Source organism: Cetorhinus maximus, chromosome 13 (assembly GCF_964194155.1).
Source record: "Cetorhinus maximus chromosome 13, sCetMax3.hap1.1, whole genome shotgun sequence".
Taxonomy (NCBI): Eukaryota; Metazoa; Chordata; class Chondrichthyes; order Lamniformes; family Cetorhinidae; genus Cetorhinus; species Cetorhinus maximus.
The window spans coordinates 29,828,976-29,844,604 of NC_135891.1; the positions used below are offsets into that span (position 1 = coordinate 29,828,976).

The following is a 15,629-nucleotide window of genomic DNA, read 5'->3' on the forward strand; positions in this document are numbered from 1 at the left end:
ATATATATGTATATAACAAATAAAATATACAGCACACGCTTTCTATAAATGTGATAAAACTTACCCTATAACACTAATTTCACAGAAACAACATTTGATTTGTTAAGACATTTTATATAAAGTGGCATATCGTCCAACACACCAGGAACAATTCCATTGGGAATCTGCTAGTAGTATATAATAAAAGTCAGATTTTTTTTTTAATCAGGTGGTACTTTGGAAACATATCAAGAGCCAACGCAGAAACATTGCTTCAGTCTGAAGAAAATCAAAATGGAACTTTCCTAGTCCGTAAAAGTGAGACTGCTAACAGTGACTATTCAATATCAGGTATGGAAAACTTGATTAAGTGTAAAGCAAAGCTTCTATGAAAGTTAAGCGATTCAATGGGTCAGTGGTGATGTGATGTGGTACTGAGCTTGGAGATTCAGTAGCCTCAGGTTTGATCCCAACTTTATGATGAGTTGCTCAATCTCAATCAATCTAATAGTGAGGGTTCTGGGCTAATGATTGAAAACATCAACCAGAGTTCCTACTCCTGACTGCTGCTAGCTAACCCCTGCTGAAATGTGTGTTTATTTTACATTAGAGTAAATCGTGTGCCCTGTTATTATACATTTGTTTTACTGAATGACCAAGACTCATTCAAGATCCAAGTGAATCTTCCCAAAGTGCACCTCAACAAAATAACAGCACTCGGCCTCCTTTCTCTATTTTCCATTGCAAAACAGAGAGGTGGACATTTTTGGTGTTGGCAAAAGACCTCCATTATGTTATCAGTGATGACTGATGCCTACAGTTGATACCATTATTCAAAACAACATAGCTAAAAACCCAATGGCCACCTAAAAATGTTAGTTCTTGCATAAAGCAAATTGATTGTATAAATTCACTTCCATTCTAAGAGAGGTGGGGCTCTGGCAGAATGGCTGCAAAATTAGACTCCTCCTCCAGGCACGTGACCATGGTCTTCCATTGGATTGGCCCATGATTATGCTTGCCAAAGTACTGCAATTGTTTGCCCTTGCCATCTGCAGTATGGCTGACCAGGAAATGCTCCTCTCTTACCACCTGCCATCGGGAAGGATTTACAGGCTAATAATCAACCTCTTTTGGCCACATCGTGAACGCACCTTCCATGGCCATGAAGTCCTGGAGTGGGACTTGAACCCGGGATGCTACCACTGTGCCACAAGACCTCCCTTAAAATTAGGCTAGCATCAGATAAACCATAATAATAGAGACATGGCTGAGGTCTCCCAGGTTGCAAATCACCTTGACACCAACATAGCAGGGAAGTATGCTGAGTGGATCTGGCCTACTGAAAGCCGGATGTGAAGCCCATCTAGGCCTAGGTTGTGACCTGGACCCCAAAAATTTGCCCAAGTTTTCAAAGGATTTTAAAGCAGGCTGATGGCCATGACCAATTGGTCATTGGCCACATTTTGCAGCCCCTCCCCTTGGGCAAGTGCCTGAGAAGCTTTCTTCATGGTTTATGCACCTGCCTGGTTTTATTCTACCTCCCTGAACAGGGCCGTCAGGCTCAAAAACCCAATGACTTTTCATGGTCATAATTTCAAACTAGGTAAACCGATATAATGCATGTTTAAAAGCCGACAGATTCATATTTAATAACTCAGTGAGAAAATCCAGTTCAATTACCCACAAAAAATTAGCATATCCCTGCTTTCTAAAGTGGTAAATAGATTACCTTGGTAAATAGATTAAACATTATGATCTTGGCCAGATTTCAAAATTGTGTTCTACTTTAATATTGCAGTAAATATGAAGTCAAGCAGGTTTAGTTGAGAATATCAATACATTTTGCTAAGCTTCTATATGTATATTCAATACTTTTTTCAATCTGTATAGTTGTATTTTTAAACAAGCTACCTATTCAGATTTTGAACTTTTTAAGAGCAACATTGATTTGATATTCTTTAACTTTTTCATGCACATATTGGACATGGTTGTACAGTATTTTGTTATAATGTGGCAGATGATGTGTGCCAGGGAGACCAAATCCACAAGAGAAACTTGGCCACACTGTCACAACTGTTTTGCAATTTGTATTTATTATGAGATGTGTGTACTGAATTCAGAAGCAATGAGTCTACTAAGACATTTAGAGATTTTAAAAATTAAATTAAAATATTTATTAACACAAGAAAAGATTTCAAGCACATACATAATACTACAATTACTTAATATGATAACAAATCCTAAAATTCCTAATTAACCTGACTCTAAATTACACAACCCCTTTAAGGCAACAGTCCAAAATAGATTTTAAATTTTAAAAAAATGAGCCAACAAGTTACCATAGTACCCATTGACAGTGGAATTCCAAAAACTTGTCTCCAACTTTAGTTACTGGACACAGCAAACTTATGCACAAATGGCTGAAGACCTCCCGAAGGCTGTTTCACACACTCCTGTTAGATCTCACATGGCCCCCCAACATAGCCTTTCTTTCTCCTTTATATATATTTCTCTCTCTTTAATACGTAAATTCCATTATTACATTTGTTTTTGGAACTTTACCTTTCCCATAATATAAAAATCTTTCATGTTGCCAATATTGTCAGTAACCTTTAGGAAAAATAAACACATTTTATGTGTCTTAGCCTTGCTTATCTTGCTAGTTATAAACATCCCTTTACAATCCAAACAACCCCTTTACTTATCTAAAAATGTAGATTTCCTTCACACCTTATATCCTAAGACAGCATCCATGTTTACTCATTAGCTTTTCAAGTACATTTCTACACCTGCTTTTGATAATTTCAAGCTTGCAGTCTCCCTGACTCCAAATGTAATTAAATCACACAGACAGAACCATCTATACTCACACTCATAAACCTACCAGACAATAAACCAGAATAATATCATGAAAATTATTATACTTTCGTAACAATTCAGATTGTTAGTTTCTCTTCCATGGTATTGCACATGGGGATCCAAATCAAGCGTAACCTTCAGGTGAAGCAAGCCTGGAGAATTGGACATGGAGTGCAGATATAGTTTGGTTTCCATTTTAAAAGTCATTCGTTCTGTCCTTATTTTTATATTTCCATTGTAAACTTTTACATTTTATAATGTAAACTTGCCATGGTGTCACTATACCCTCATCAACAGTGCCTTTGCAGTGCCTTAGCTGGCAGGATGGTATAATTAATATTGGCAGAGAAACGAGTGGAACTAAGAGCCGACAAGGAGGGAGACAGAAAACAGGGGACTATAAACCTGTTAACCTGACATCAGTGATAAAGAAAATGTTGGAGTCTAACCTTCCTTGAATAGCGGTGTTATGTTTGCTACTTTCCAATCCTATCCGATCGTTCTAGGATCTAGGAAATTTTGTAAGATCATAACAATGCATGCAGCCACCTCTTCTCGAATCCTAGGATGTTGGCCATCAGGTCCATGGGAGTGGGTATTTGTCAGCTTAGTCTTATTTGTTTCTCTTGTACATTTTCTCTGCTGATATTAACTACACCATCCTGCTAGCTGAGGCACTGCAATGGCACTATTGCACCATCCTCTTTCTCACATTGTACCCCCTATCTTTTCATCTTTCCACTACCCATTCCCTTTCTTACTACCCCCTCATTCCCATCAATCTCCATCCCTCTTGCTCCTAGAATTATTCGTTCAACCTCTCTCTGCCCTCCAACCTTTTCTCAGCAGTCAATTACCTCCCTGTTAATTTTTCAACTACTTCACTCCTATTCCCACCTGCTCCCCTCATCCACCAAAAGGTGGACAACATGAGGCCCGAGGCCCCCTACATCTCTACCTGTTTCTCTTCTCTCCTCCCTCTCTTCTTAGGTCATATGTTTCGCTGAGAAGCCTTAACTTCAAGCTTCTAAAAAAACAATAAAATTAGTATGAGGAAAGGAACTGTCTGTTTTTATTTGGTGTCTTTCTTTATCTCCTCTCTCTCTGTCTGTCTGTCTCTCTCTCTCACTCTGTCTCCCTATCTATCACAAAGGTGTTAGAAATTAGAAATTTCATGGGATCTGAGCATTGCTGGCAAGGCCAGAATTGTTACCCATTCCTTAATAAACAAAGGCTTACATTCCATCAACCTTTTTGATTACTTATTGTACTTGTGCGATAGCTTTTAATTTAATTGACCAACTCAGCCCTCTTTTGGATTTGCTGTCAGAGGTGCTGGATTTCCTTGGCAAAGCCAGCAACAGATATCCGATAGATATCCCCATAGATATCACCTCATGCAGCCTGACTGGCATCATTAAACCCTTACCTTTGGATCCCAATGAATCTCTCACCTGTCTGAGACATCTGAAATTCACCTGTTAACATGGTGTGTGTACACTGTAGTGTGGATCTGGTAAGTGCCACTCTGCAATATTTTAAGCCCATGTATGTCCTGTGTACAAGAGGTTAAAATCAAGGCTTGTATATTAATGGATTGAACATCGGATGATTTTTTAAAAATTAAGATCTGGTTGTTGTAAGGAACATATTGATGGCCCCTGCAATTCACACATATTGAAACGAATATAATGCTTTTGTGGCACATGGTAGCTCAAATGGTGAGAACTTACTTGTAATGGACATCAAAAACTGGATAAATGTATCCATTCTCAACAAGGACAAGGATCTGCTTTGGTTACTATGTAAAACTACTTTGTACCCAGAGAATTACAATATTACTGCACAGACAAATAAGCCCATTGGAGGAAAATGTTACAACTTTTAGAGGGAAAAGGGATGAACTGATGGCAAAATCACATACTAGTGAAAGGCAGAACACCATTGCTGATGGTCACAGAGCAATCTTCAGTCCAGACTTTCCCCTTTCCTGCCACTCATTGTGCTGGTCCACTTATAAAGCATGAAACATGGGGCAAGGAGTCATGTGTTTTAAGTTTAAAATTTTTTTTTCACCTGCAGCTCTAAATGATAAAGTCCATCACTTTCGGATATTTACTTCACCTGACGGAATGGTTTATCTTTATGAGAATCAAATGTTTCCAACAATTAGTGATCTTTTGGAATTCTGCAAAAGAAATTGGAAGATCCTTGGGTTTCCATTAACAAATCCTCATGCAAAGGTGTGTACTGGGAGCTCATGCTGCATAAAAGAAAACTGTTCAAAAAAGTTTGCGATGTGCAACTTTACTATATTCAGGGAGCCTTTTCCCTGTGGGTAATTAAAATGACTGAATGTGTCGTGATTGCTTATCTAAAGTGACATTATCACCAATATGTTATCTGGAAACCATGGAACGATTGTTTTGTATTTCTTTCTGGCCGAATGATATCGCCTGCTTGATTGCAATGGTTTCCAAAATTTCAACAACAATTTCACTTATATTATGCCTTTAATGTGGTAGCTGTCTCAAGGTGCATAGAAAAAATTAAACTTCAGAGTAAAGAAACACATACATTTTGGTAAATTTTTCATAGCGTTATATAAAATACTGATTCGCACACAACCTGGCTATTCCTGGTCAGCTGATCACCTGTGATCTATCAAGTTGTCAATTGCTAAATAATAAGATCTTCAACTTTCTAAATGTACTCCAGAAATGGTTTTGTACAGGACAGTGTGTGACTAATAATAAATGGCAACTGTGGTACAGGTCAGGAATTTAACCGCGCATGACCTTCACCTTCTCTGTCCATCTGGGTTTTGATTTACGTACCCAACCTACTCGTGGATCTTCCCTCCCTGTGGAAGTAAGTTATGCTTCACAAAAATCGATACATTTTGAATTGTGGTTACTGTTATTATGCAGCCCAATATGTCAGATAATTTGTGTACAGCAACATCTCTCAAACAGCAGATGAATGAATCACTAGGTAGTCTGCTTTTTGATGGTATTTGTTTAAGGATGGCTAGGACACACAGGAATTCTCTGCTTTTCTTCAGGGCACACCATGGGATTTTTACCTCTACCTGAGTCGGTAAGCAAGGTCTCAGATATTAGGGTCATTTTTCTGTGACCCCCTCACCCCGCCCTACCCCTCCACCAAGCCTGGCTTCGTGTTAGACTCCAGAGCTCTGGGCCTGTAAAGGCCACAGATCACCCAGACTTTCTGCCCCAAATGCAAATCTCGTGCAGGCCCCCCTCACCCCAGCAGAACTTGGCACTTGAAACTAAGGCTGGTAACCAGAGCATAATCGCCAATCTAAGAAACTTGCAGCTATACTCCTGGCAACTGGCTGCTGGGAATAAAGTATTCACATGCACACCAAAGAAGAAAATTGCCCCTGACGTCTCCAAAGACACAACTTCAGTACTGCACTGAAATATCCCCATAGATTACGATGCCTATAGTGATGCCTGAACTCATTTGTGGAGCCCTAAGTCACTTATAAGATAACCTAAATATTCTATTTTCCCCATCTGCAAGCAGATTTACCTTACTACTAAATGTGGGAATTTATAATGGCTTCCAGATATTATTAAATTGGAATCTACTTGAGTAAATGTTCATATTCTAGAGTCTGAATAAGAGTCTCACAGTGCCTATCATTTTAAAAAAATAAATATTTAAGAAAGGTTTGTTTTTGAAAAGCACATATTAAAAGTGTATGACTATTTTGACTTGCAGAATGTTTATAAAGCTGATGAATGGGAACGGCCCAGGGAAGAATTTACTTTGCTGAGAAAACTGGGAGAAGGTCACTTTGGCGAAGTCTGGGAAGGTGTTTGGAAGGAAAATCAACACGTGGCAATCAAAATGCTTAAAAAGGGTTTGTGGCATGATGTGTTTATGAGATGAGGTGTGTGATGTCCAGAATTTGGGCTTGGGTGTAAATTTTTAAAAATGCAGTTGGAAAAACAAATTCTTAAGAGTATTATACTTCACAATTAGTGTTGAAGAGAAAAGGCTAGCTATAGATTTCTAAAATCTGAAGATCCTTTCTTTCCCTATGGGAAGTGAATAACCTGATATAAGGTGTAATTTGTAATTGAAGTGACAGTTTCAGGGTAATTTTCTGAGGCTCCACTCACATTGTAGATCCTGTGTGGAGTCTTGCTAGCTACAATGCAGGTCACATAATCAGCCCTATAGTTCCAAAAGCCTAACTCCAAATCATACTTCAGTCTATAGGCTCCAATACAAGCGTCTCGCCTCGCAAAATTATCCCTTTATAAACTGTACTTTAGAATTCACATAAGCTTTAGAAGGAAATCTTGCAGTTAAGTAGCAGAGACTTTAGCAGGATTACTGAAAACTATGTAGGTTAGAAGCAGAATGAAATAATAGTGCCAAGGGGAAATACATTTCTTACTTTTTATTGTTCCTGAAAACCATTTGTAAAACACCCATGAAATAAAACTTATTCTCCCCCTCATCTGTTCTTTATGACTGAGCACATTAAGATTACCCCCATATGATAGGGTCAAAATGTTTTAAATGTGGTACATCAAGTATCAGTTAGTATTTTTATATTTTTTCTCAGGGTGTGGGCAACACTGCCAGTTACTTTAAAACCTTTGTGATCTGGCATGGTCGGGGGGGGTGGGTGGTATTGTTAAGCCCGAAATGCCAGTTATTTTTCTTTTTATTTGTTTACGGAATGTGGTTGTCTCTGGCTAGGCCAGCATTTATTGCCCATCCCTAATTTCCCTTAAGAAGATAGTGGTGAGCTGCCTTCTTGAACCGCTGCAGTCCATATGGGGTAGGTACACCCGCAGTGCTTTTAGGGTTTTGACCCAGCGACAGTGAAGGAAAGGCGATGCATTTCCAAGTCAGGATGGCATGTGGCTTGGAGGGGAACTCCCAGGTGGTGTTGTTCCCATGTACCTGCTGTCCTTGCCCTTCTAGATGGTAACGGTCATGGGTTTGGAAGATGATGCCTAAAGAGCCTTCATGAGCTTCTGTAGTGCATCCTGTAGATGGTGCACACTGCTGCCATTGATTGTCGGTGGTAGAGGGAGTAAATGTTTGTGGCAAGGGCAGGGCAGTTACTCTCACCTCACCACTTGAGCTCAACTCTTTTGTCCATGTTTGAACCAAGGCTGTAATGAGGTCAGAAACTGAGTGACCCTGGTGAAACCCAAACTAGGCATCAGTGAGCAGGTTATTGCTAAGCAAGTATCACTTAATAGCACTGTTGATGACCCCTTCCAGCACTTTACTGATGATTGAGAGTAGACTGATGGGGCGGTAATTGGCCAGGTTGAATATCTCCTGCCTTTTGTGTACAGGACATACCTGGGCAATTTTCCACATTGACGCGTAGATGCCAGTATTATACCTGTATTGAAACAGCTTGGCTAGGGGCGCAGCAAGTTCTGGAGCACAAGTCTTCAGTATGATTGCCAGAATATTGTCAAGGCCCAGAGCCTTTGCAGTATCCAGAGCCTTCAGCTGTTTCTTGATATCACATGAAGTGAATCAAATTGGCTGAAGACTGGCATCTGTGATGCTGGGGACCTCTGGAAGAGGCCGAGATAGATCATCCACTCAGCACTTCTGGCTGAAGATTGTTGCAAATGCTTCAGCCTTATCTTTTGCACTGATGTGCTGGGCTCCTCCATCATTGACGATGGGGATATTTGTGGAGCATCCTCGTCCAGTGAGTTGTTTAATTGTCCACCACCATTCACGACTGGATGTGGCAGGACTGCAGAGCTTAGATCTGATCCGTTGGTTGTGGAATCGCTTGGCTCTGTCTATCATTTGCTGCTTATGCTGTTTGGCACGCAAGTAGTCCTGTGTTATAGCTTCACCAGGTTGATGCCTCATTTTTAGTTATGCCTGGTGCTGCTCCTGCCATGCCCTTCTGCACTCTTCATTGAACCAGGGTTGACCCCCTGGCTAAATGGTAATGGCAGAGTGTTGGATATACCGGGCTATGAGGTTACAGATTGTGGTTGAGTACAATCCTGCTGCTGCAAATGGTCCATAGATGCCCATAGATGCCCAGTCTTGCATTGCTGGATCTGTTCGAAATCTATCCCACTTAGCACAGTGGTAGTGCCAAACAACATGATGGAGGGTATCCTCAACGTGAAGGTGGGACTTTTTCTCCACAATGACCATGCAGTGGTCATTTCTACCAATACTGTTATGGACAGATGCATCTGCAGCAGGCAGGTTGATGAGGATGAGGTCAAGTATGTTTTTCCCTCTTGTTGATTCCCTCACCACCTGCCGCAGACCCAGTCTAGCAGCTATATCATTTAGGACTTGGCCAGCTCAGTCAGTAGTGGTGCTACTGAGCCACTCTTGGTGATGGACATTGAAGTCTCCCACCCAGAGTACATTCTGTGCCCTTGCCACCCTCAGTGCTTCCTCCAAGTGGTGTTCAACATGAAGGAGCACTGATTCATCAGCTGAGGGAGGGCGGTACGTGGTAATCAGCAGGAGGTTTCCTTGCCTATGTTTACCTGATGCCATGAGACTTCTTGGAGTCTAGTGTTAATGTTGAGGAATCCCAGGGCAACTCCCTCCCGACTGTATGCCACTGTGCCGCCACCTCTGCTGGGATGGTGATGGTGATGTCTGGAACATTATCTGTAAGATATGATTCTGTGAGGATGACTATGTCAGGCTGTTGCTTGACTAGTCTGTGAGACAGCCCTCCCAATTTTGGCACTAGGCCCCAGATGTTAGTAAGGAGGACTTTGCAGGGTCGACAGGGCGGTGTTTGCCGTTGTCATTTCCAGTGCCTAGGTTGATGCCGGGTGGTCCGTCCGGTTTCATTCGTTTTTTGAGGCTTTGTCGCGGTTTTGATACAACTGAGTGGCTTGCTCGGCCTTTTCAGAGTCAGCCGTGTTGCTGTGAGTCTGGAGTCACATGTAGGCCAGACCAGGTAAGGATGGCAGATTTCCTTCCCTAAAGAACAACAGTCACCCAGATGGGTTTTTACAACAATTGGTTTCATGGCCATCATTAGACTTTTAATTCCAGATTTTTATTGATTTCAAATTTCACCATCTGCCGTGGTGGGATTCGAACCCGGGTCCCCAGAGCATTACCCTGGGTCTCTGGATTACTAGTCTAGCGACAATACCACTACACTTCCCCCTAAATCCACACCCTTCATCACCAGTGTCCTTTGATTGCAGTATGTACGATCTACAGGATGCATTGTTGCAGCAACTTCCAAGGTTACTTTGACAGAATTCCTTTCCCAAGATCTCTACCACTGAGATGGATGATGCAGTAATGTTATGGGAGCAATACCACCTTGAAGGTCCTCTCCAAGTCACACATCATTCTGACTTGGAGGTACATTGCTGGTTCTTCATTGCCATTGTGTTAATATCCTGGAATTCTGCATCTAACATCGGGCTGAATTTTCCCAGAATTGCTCTAAGTGCGGTAGTGGGCAGGTAAAATGGACTCCTACCCGCTGATGAAAATGGCGGGTTTTCACACGGTATCTTCCTGAGCCCGTCTCATTATATTTTCACTTCCACGAAACACGCTGTTTCCATGGCGGGCGGGCTCTCATTTCCCCGCTCGCCATCACCCCGCTGTTGCACTATGTCTGCCGCCATCTTTAAAAGGAAGCCGCCAGCAAAGCGCTCATCGCCACCAGCTCACCACCGCTGCCTGGAAGACATGGCCAGCAAAGTCAAAAAGACTCCAGCCCTCCACTTCAACGATGGGTCCCCCAAGTGACTGCTGGATGCCATGGAGGCCTACCGGGATGTGCTCTACCCCCAGCTCTGGCCGCAGGATGGATAGCATTGCCACCAACCCGGCTTGGGAGGCGGTTGCAGGGGTGGTCAACGCCAATGCCCTTCAGAAGAGGACAGCCACCCAGTGCTGCAAAAGGATGAATGATCTCCGTTCTACCAGGGTAAGTCACTCTTTTCATCGCTCCCAGCTCACACACTCACAAACCCACCACACATCCACAGGGCCCTCATTCACTGCCAGTTCAAGGGACATCACCATTCACTCTTTCACACACACCATCATTGTCCTCATCCCGTACATGAGATCGCTCACCACCAACACAGGTCAGGCATACTCATTATCTGGCCCGGCAGGCGTCCTGATACACTCTTCCCATCTCTATCCATGCAGGACAAACTGGCTCACAACAGGAGGGAAAGGTCGCAGACAGGTGGAGGGATGCCAGAATTCAAAGTTCTCACAGAATTTGAAAACTGAGCCATCCAGCTGGCCGGCGATGACTGGGACCTGTCCTGTGCTAACAGTGAGGTCGGTGCTGTTCTACCAAGTGAGGATCCAACAGTGCAACATCCATCAGGTAACCATGCTGTGAGTGATGTGTCCTCTTTCACAGGCCACTGCCATGCACTAATTATCTCCCCTTGCTTTCATAGGCACATCTGGGAAGCAACAGACGGAGTCCATGACCCAGAGCCTCTAAGCAAGCCCTGAAGAAACCTCTGAAGAGGAATCTGAAGGCACCCTCACTGAAGTTCCATCACAGCGCTCACCCACACCCTCCATCACCGCAGAGGCACACACCTCGGTGGGATCTAGCTTTAAAGTAGCCTCGGGACCACAATCTGGTGAGCACATCGCACTGTCTGATCCACAGCAGGCAGAGGCAGGGACTTCCCAGGTTTCTGGCACTCGGAGGACTGCTGGAGGCCAGAACATTGCTAAGCCCGAGTCAGATGACGAGCCTCTGGACTCGGCCATGTCACAGTTTCTGGAGCTGCAAAGGCAAACTCGGGAAGGGATCAAGAAGGGTGTCCGCTGCACTCCTCAGATTGCAAGGCACGATGGAGGAGTTCGTCTGTCTTCAGGCTGAGGTGATAGCGCCGGCATTGCAACGCATCGAGGTCAACACTGGCAGGATGGCGGCCGCCATGGAGACCTTGGTCCAGGATGTCACTCCTGCACTGCTGCACAGGTTTAACTCCATCGCTGATGCCATAGTTGGCCTCCAACTGTGTGTACACGAGAAAGCTGCTCGGCAGCTCAACCTCATTCCAGCTACCGCTCCTCATTCCAGCTACCGCTCCTCATTCCAGCTACCGCTCCTCATTCCAGCTGCCTCTCGGGCACCGATAGGGAGGAGGATCAGCAGGTGCACGCTTCAGGGCCATCCACCCAGGTGACTCTGGGAGTGACCGGCCCATCTCACTCCCCTCTTCCTGTGACCTCTGCAGATCCAGCTCCACAGGCTGAGGAGGGTGCCACTGCCACACAGCAGGACCCCGAAAGCAGGCCAGGGCCCTCCAAGTCTCGGCCCTCCAGAGGACGCCCGCCAAAGTCATCACAGACAGGACCTCACAGCAGGCTGCCTCCACCTCCGCTGTGGATGTCCGGGAAGCATCAAGACGTAGTGGCAGGGCTAGGAATGCTAAGGAGAATTAGTTGCGCAGCCTGTGCGCGGGTGTTAATCACTTGTACATAATGTTCACTATTGTCAATAAACTCTCAAGAATGTCTCCCTGCCTATGGCTCCTTGTTCTGATGAGCAGTGTTCTTGTCACTCAGATGTGAAACCTTTCTGCACAAGATAAAGGCAGGTGTCTCAGTCCAGGGCCTCTTCCCTGTGCTCTGTGCAGCCTTCAGACTAAAGTGATGGTCCGGCCTCACACTCCCTGGAAACATTACTGATGCCTGCACCTCAGCAGTTCTGGCCATTGCTGCCAAAATGTAATGGGCAGGCACCACAGAGTTCTCTCATACACTCTGTGTGCTCTCAGCACCTTTAAGGTGGGGCTGGCCCCCATCACACCAGCACATGCAAACAATGATGTTGTGCACCAGCTCCTGAAGGGCTGAGGTGCTGAAGGTGGACACAGCAAAGATTCATCTAAAGTTTCATGGCTGCGTCTCTGAGATGGCCCTGATCATGGAGCGCAAGCAAGCTGCCCTCGGCCAGACAGGAGTCAGACATTCTCAGAGGCTATGTGAAGATCTGTGGAGTGTCTTCACTGCATGTCACCATCATACTCCTGCGATTGAGTGACTATTAGGGCCTTCACTGCATCTCCGTAACAGGAACATGCTCACAGAGGGTATTGGCACTGAGATAAGCCAGACTGGAGTCAAACATTCACAAATGCGATGTGCGAATGTACGGGGTCACCTCGCTGCATGTTGTCATCATCCTCCACAAATCTGGCAGCTATGAGGGCCTTCCGAGTACACCTGTCTCACCTAGCCAGTGCGAGGGCCTCATCCCCATCGTCATCACTACCAAGGACCCCCTCACCCTCATCCCCGTCAGCGTCCTCCTCATCGGAGGACACATGCAGCTCCTCCATCTCCTCCTCAGCCAGCTCCTCACCCTTTTGCAGCGCCAGGTTGTAAAGGGCGCAGCAGATGACGATGATGTGTGACACCCTCTGTGGACTGTATTGCAGGGCTCCAACAGACGGTCCAGGCACCAGAACCGTATCTTCAACATCCCAATAGTCTGCTCCACCAAGTTGTGAGTTGCTGCATGAGCCTCATTATGCCGTCACTCTGCTGCAGTCTGAGGCCGCTGCATGGGTGTCATCAGCCACAGCCCCTGCGGGTAGCCCTTGTCCCCAAGGAATCAACCCTGCAGCCTCTGTGGACCCTGGAAGACTGCAGGGATCTGCGAGTGACTCAGGATGTAGGCGTCGTGCACACTCACTGGAAACCGTGCGCTCACCTGCAGGATGCGTTTCTGGTGGTCACATACCAGCTGCACATTCAGTGAGTGGAAGCCCTTGCAGTTGAAGAAGTCCACTGAGTGTAGCGATAGAAACCTGAGCACCACATGAGTGCAGTCAATCACACCCAGTCAATCACATCGACCAGCCACGACTCATTGTCACTCCTGGGCAGTATGTGCAGGAACCCCTGCTGCCCCTTCTTCATGAGTTTGCTGCTCCTGCCTTTGCGCAGCCAGGAGCCTCAGTCGCTCTCTCCTGCATCTTCTATGGTCTCTGTAGGCCATCAGGCATATGGCTAGGTCACCAGGATCCATGATCCTGACATTGTCCTCCTGCTGCATGAAAGAGAGAGAGACGTGGTTATCATGTCTGTACTTAGCACCTTTCTCTGTGTGACCGCCCCTTAATGCTTCCCGGAGAGTGTTGGTCGCTCTTCGGATGGCCAGAGACGGGGGTGCTGCATGGCTGCCCTGTCAACCTGTGACATGGGGAACGCTGGTCCAAAACCAGGATGCTGAGATTGCAAGGAGCTCTGAGCACCTCCAGCAGTGACTTCCACATGGTCAGCATTGGTAAGGAGATTGTACAACGTATGCAGTCCAACTGCTCCACGGTCCAATAAAGTGTGTGCCGGGAGAGGGTGGCAGTAGGGGTAAGGTCTGGAGTGCTTGATGGCCATTTGGTGCCTCTGCATTGTTGACATGAGTGCGCAGGTTAGGAGCCTGACCCCAATCATATCACTGTGACTGCGCCTGATCTGTCTTAATTGCAGAGGCATGGTCAGTTTATACAGGTGTCCCTAATGCATGGCCATTTCCCTCGCTTACCCTGCCCCCCACCTCGATTGTCTATGTGCGGGATGCAGTGCCAGGGCATCACTTGACCCCCCCCTCAGCAGTCGCCTCTGAGACTGGCCAGCACTTGCCCTGAAACTACCCCCCCACCCACCGCCGCCCCCCTTAGCAGTCGCCTCCAAAGCTGGCCAGCACTTAAGAACATAAGAACTAGGAGCAGGAGTAGGCAATTCAACACCTCGAGCCTGCTTCGCCATTCGATATGATCAAGGCTGATCTCATTTCAGCCTCAACTGCAATTTCCCACCTCTCCCCATAACCTTTCAACCCATTACTAATTAAAAATCTGTCTATCTCCTCCTTAAATTTATTCAGCGTCCCGGCATCCACTGCACTCTGGGGTAATGAATTCCACAGACTCACGACCCTTTGAGAAAAGTAATTTCTCCTCATCTCTGATTTAAATCTGCCACCCCTTAGCCTAAAACTATGGCCTCTCATTCTAGAATGCCCCACAAGGGGAAACATCCGCTCCACGTCAACTTTGTCTATCCCCTTCAGCATCTTATATGCCTCAATTAGATCTCCTCTCATCTTTCTAAACTCTAGTGAGTATAGGCCTAAACTGCTCAATCTCTCCTCATAAGACAAGCCCTGCATCTCTGGAATCCATCTAGTGAACCTCCTCTGAACCACCTCCAATGCAACTACATCCTTCCTCAAGTAAGGAGACCAAAACTGTGCACAGTACTCCAGGTGCGGTCTCACCAATGCCTTGTACAGTTGCAACAACATTTCCCTATTTTTATACTCTATTCCTTTAGCAATAAATGCCAAAATTCCATTTGCCTTCCTTATTACCTGCTGTACCTGCATACTAGCTTTCAGCGATTCATGCACAAGGATACACAGATCCCTCTGCACTGAAGCATTCTGAAGTTTCTCTCCATTTAAATAATAAATTTAAATAATAAACTTGCCCCCGGGAACTTCCTCCCCCACCCCCCCCTTCCCAGCAGCCGCCTGGGGGGCCACGCATCAGTTTCCCTCGCCCCCTGACGCCCCTAAGGCCTGTAAACAACAGGCGAGCTGTGGAGAACACTGCTGCTCACTGACCTCAGTTCCCCCAAAGTGGAGGCTGCTAAGTGCACGTCGCCTGTGTGCTGTTGTGAAACCCACGTGGGCGGATGATACGGCGGGGTTCCAAGAGCCTGGCGGGATGGCCTTTTAATTATATGCTAATGTCTTACAATTAGCT

General features: G+C 45.4%; 1 protein-coding gene across 1 annotated transcript in view; it reads left to right on the forward strand.

The window, feature by feature from the left end:
- The window catches only part of srms (src-related kinase lacking C-terminal regulatory tyrosine and N-terminal myristylation sites), a 63,734-nt gene that overhangs the window by 27,755 nt on the left and 20,350 nt on the right, over positions 1–15,629 (forward strand). The window contains exons 2-4 of the mRNA XM_078555170.1: positions 209–330; positions 4,924–5,084; positions 6,592–6,733. Of these exons, the coding sequence (XP_078411296.1) occupies positions 209–330; positions 4,924–5,084; positions 6,592–6,733 (425 nt within the window). The remainder of the gene's footprint in view (positions 1–208; positions 331–4,923; positions 5,085–6,591; positions 6,734–15,629) is intronic.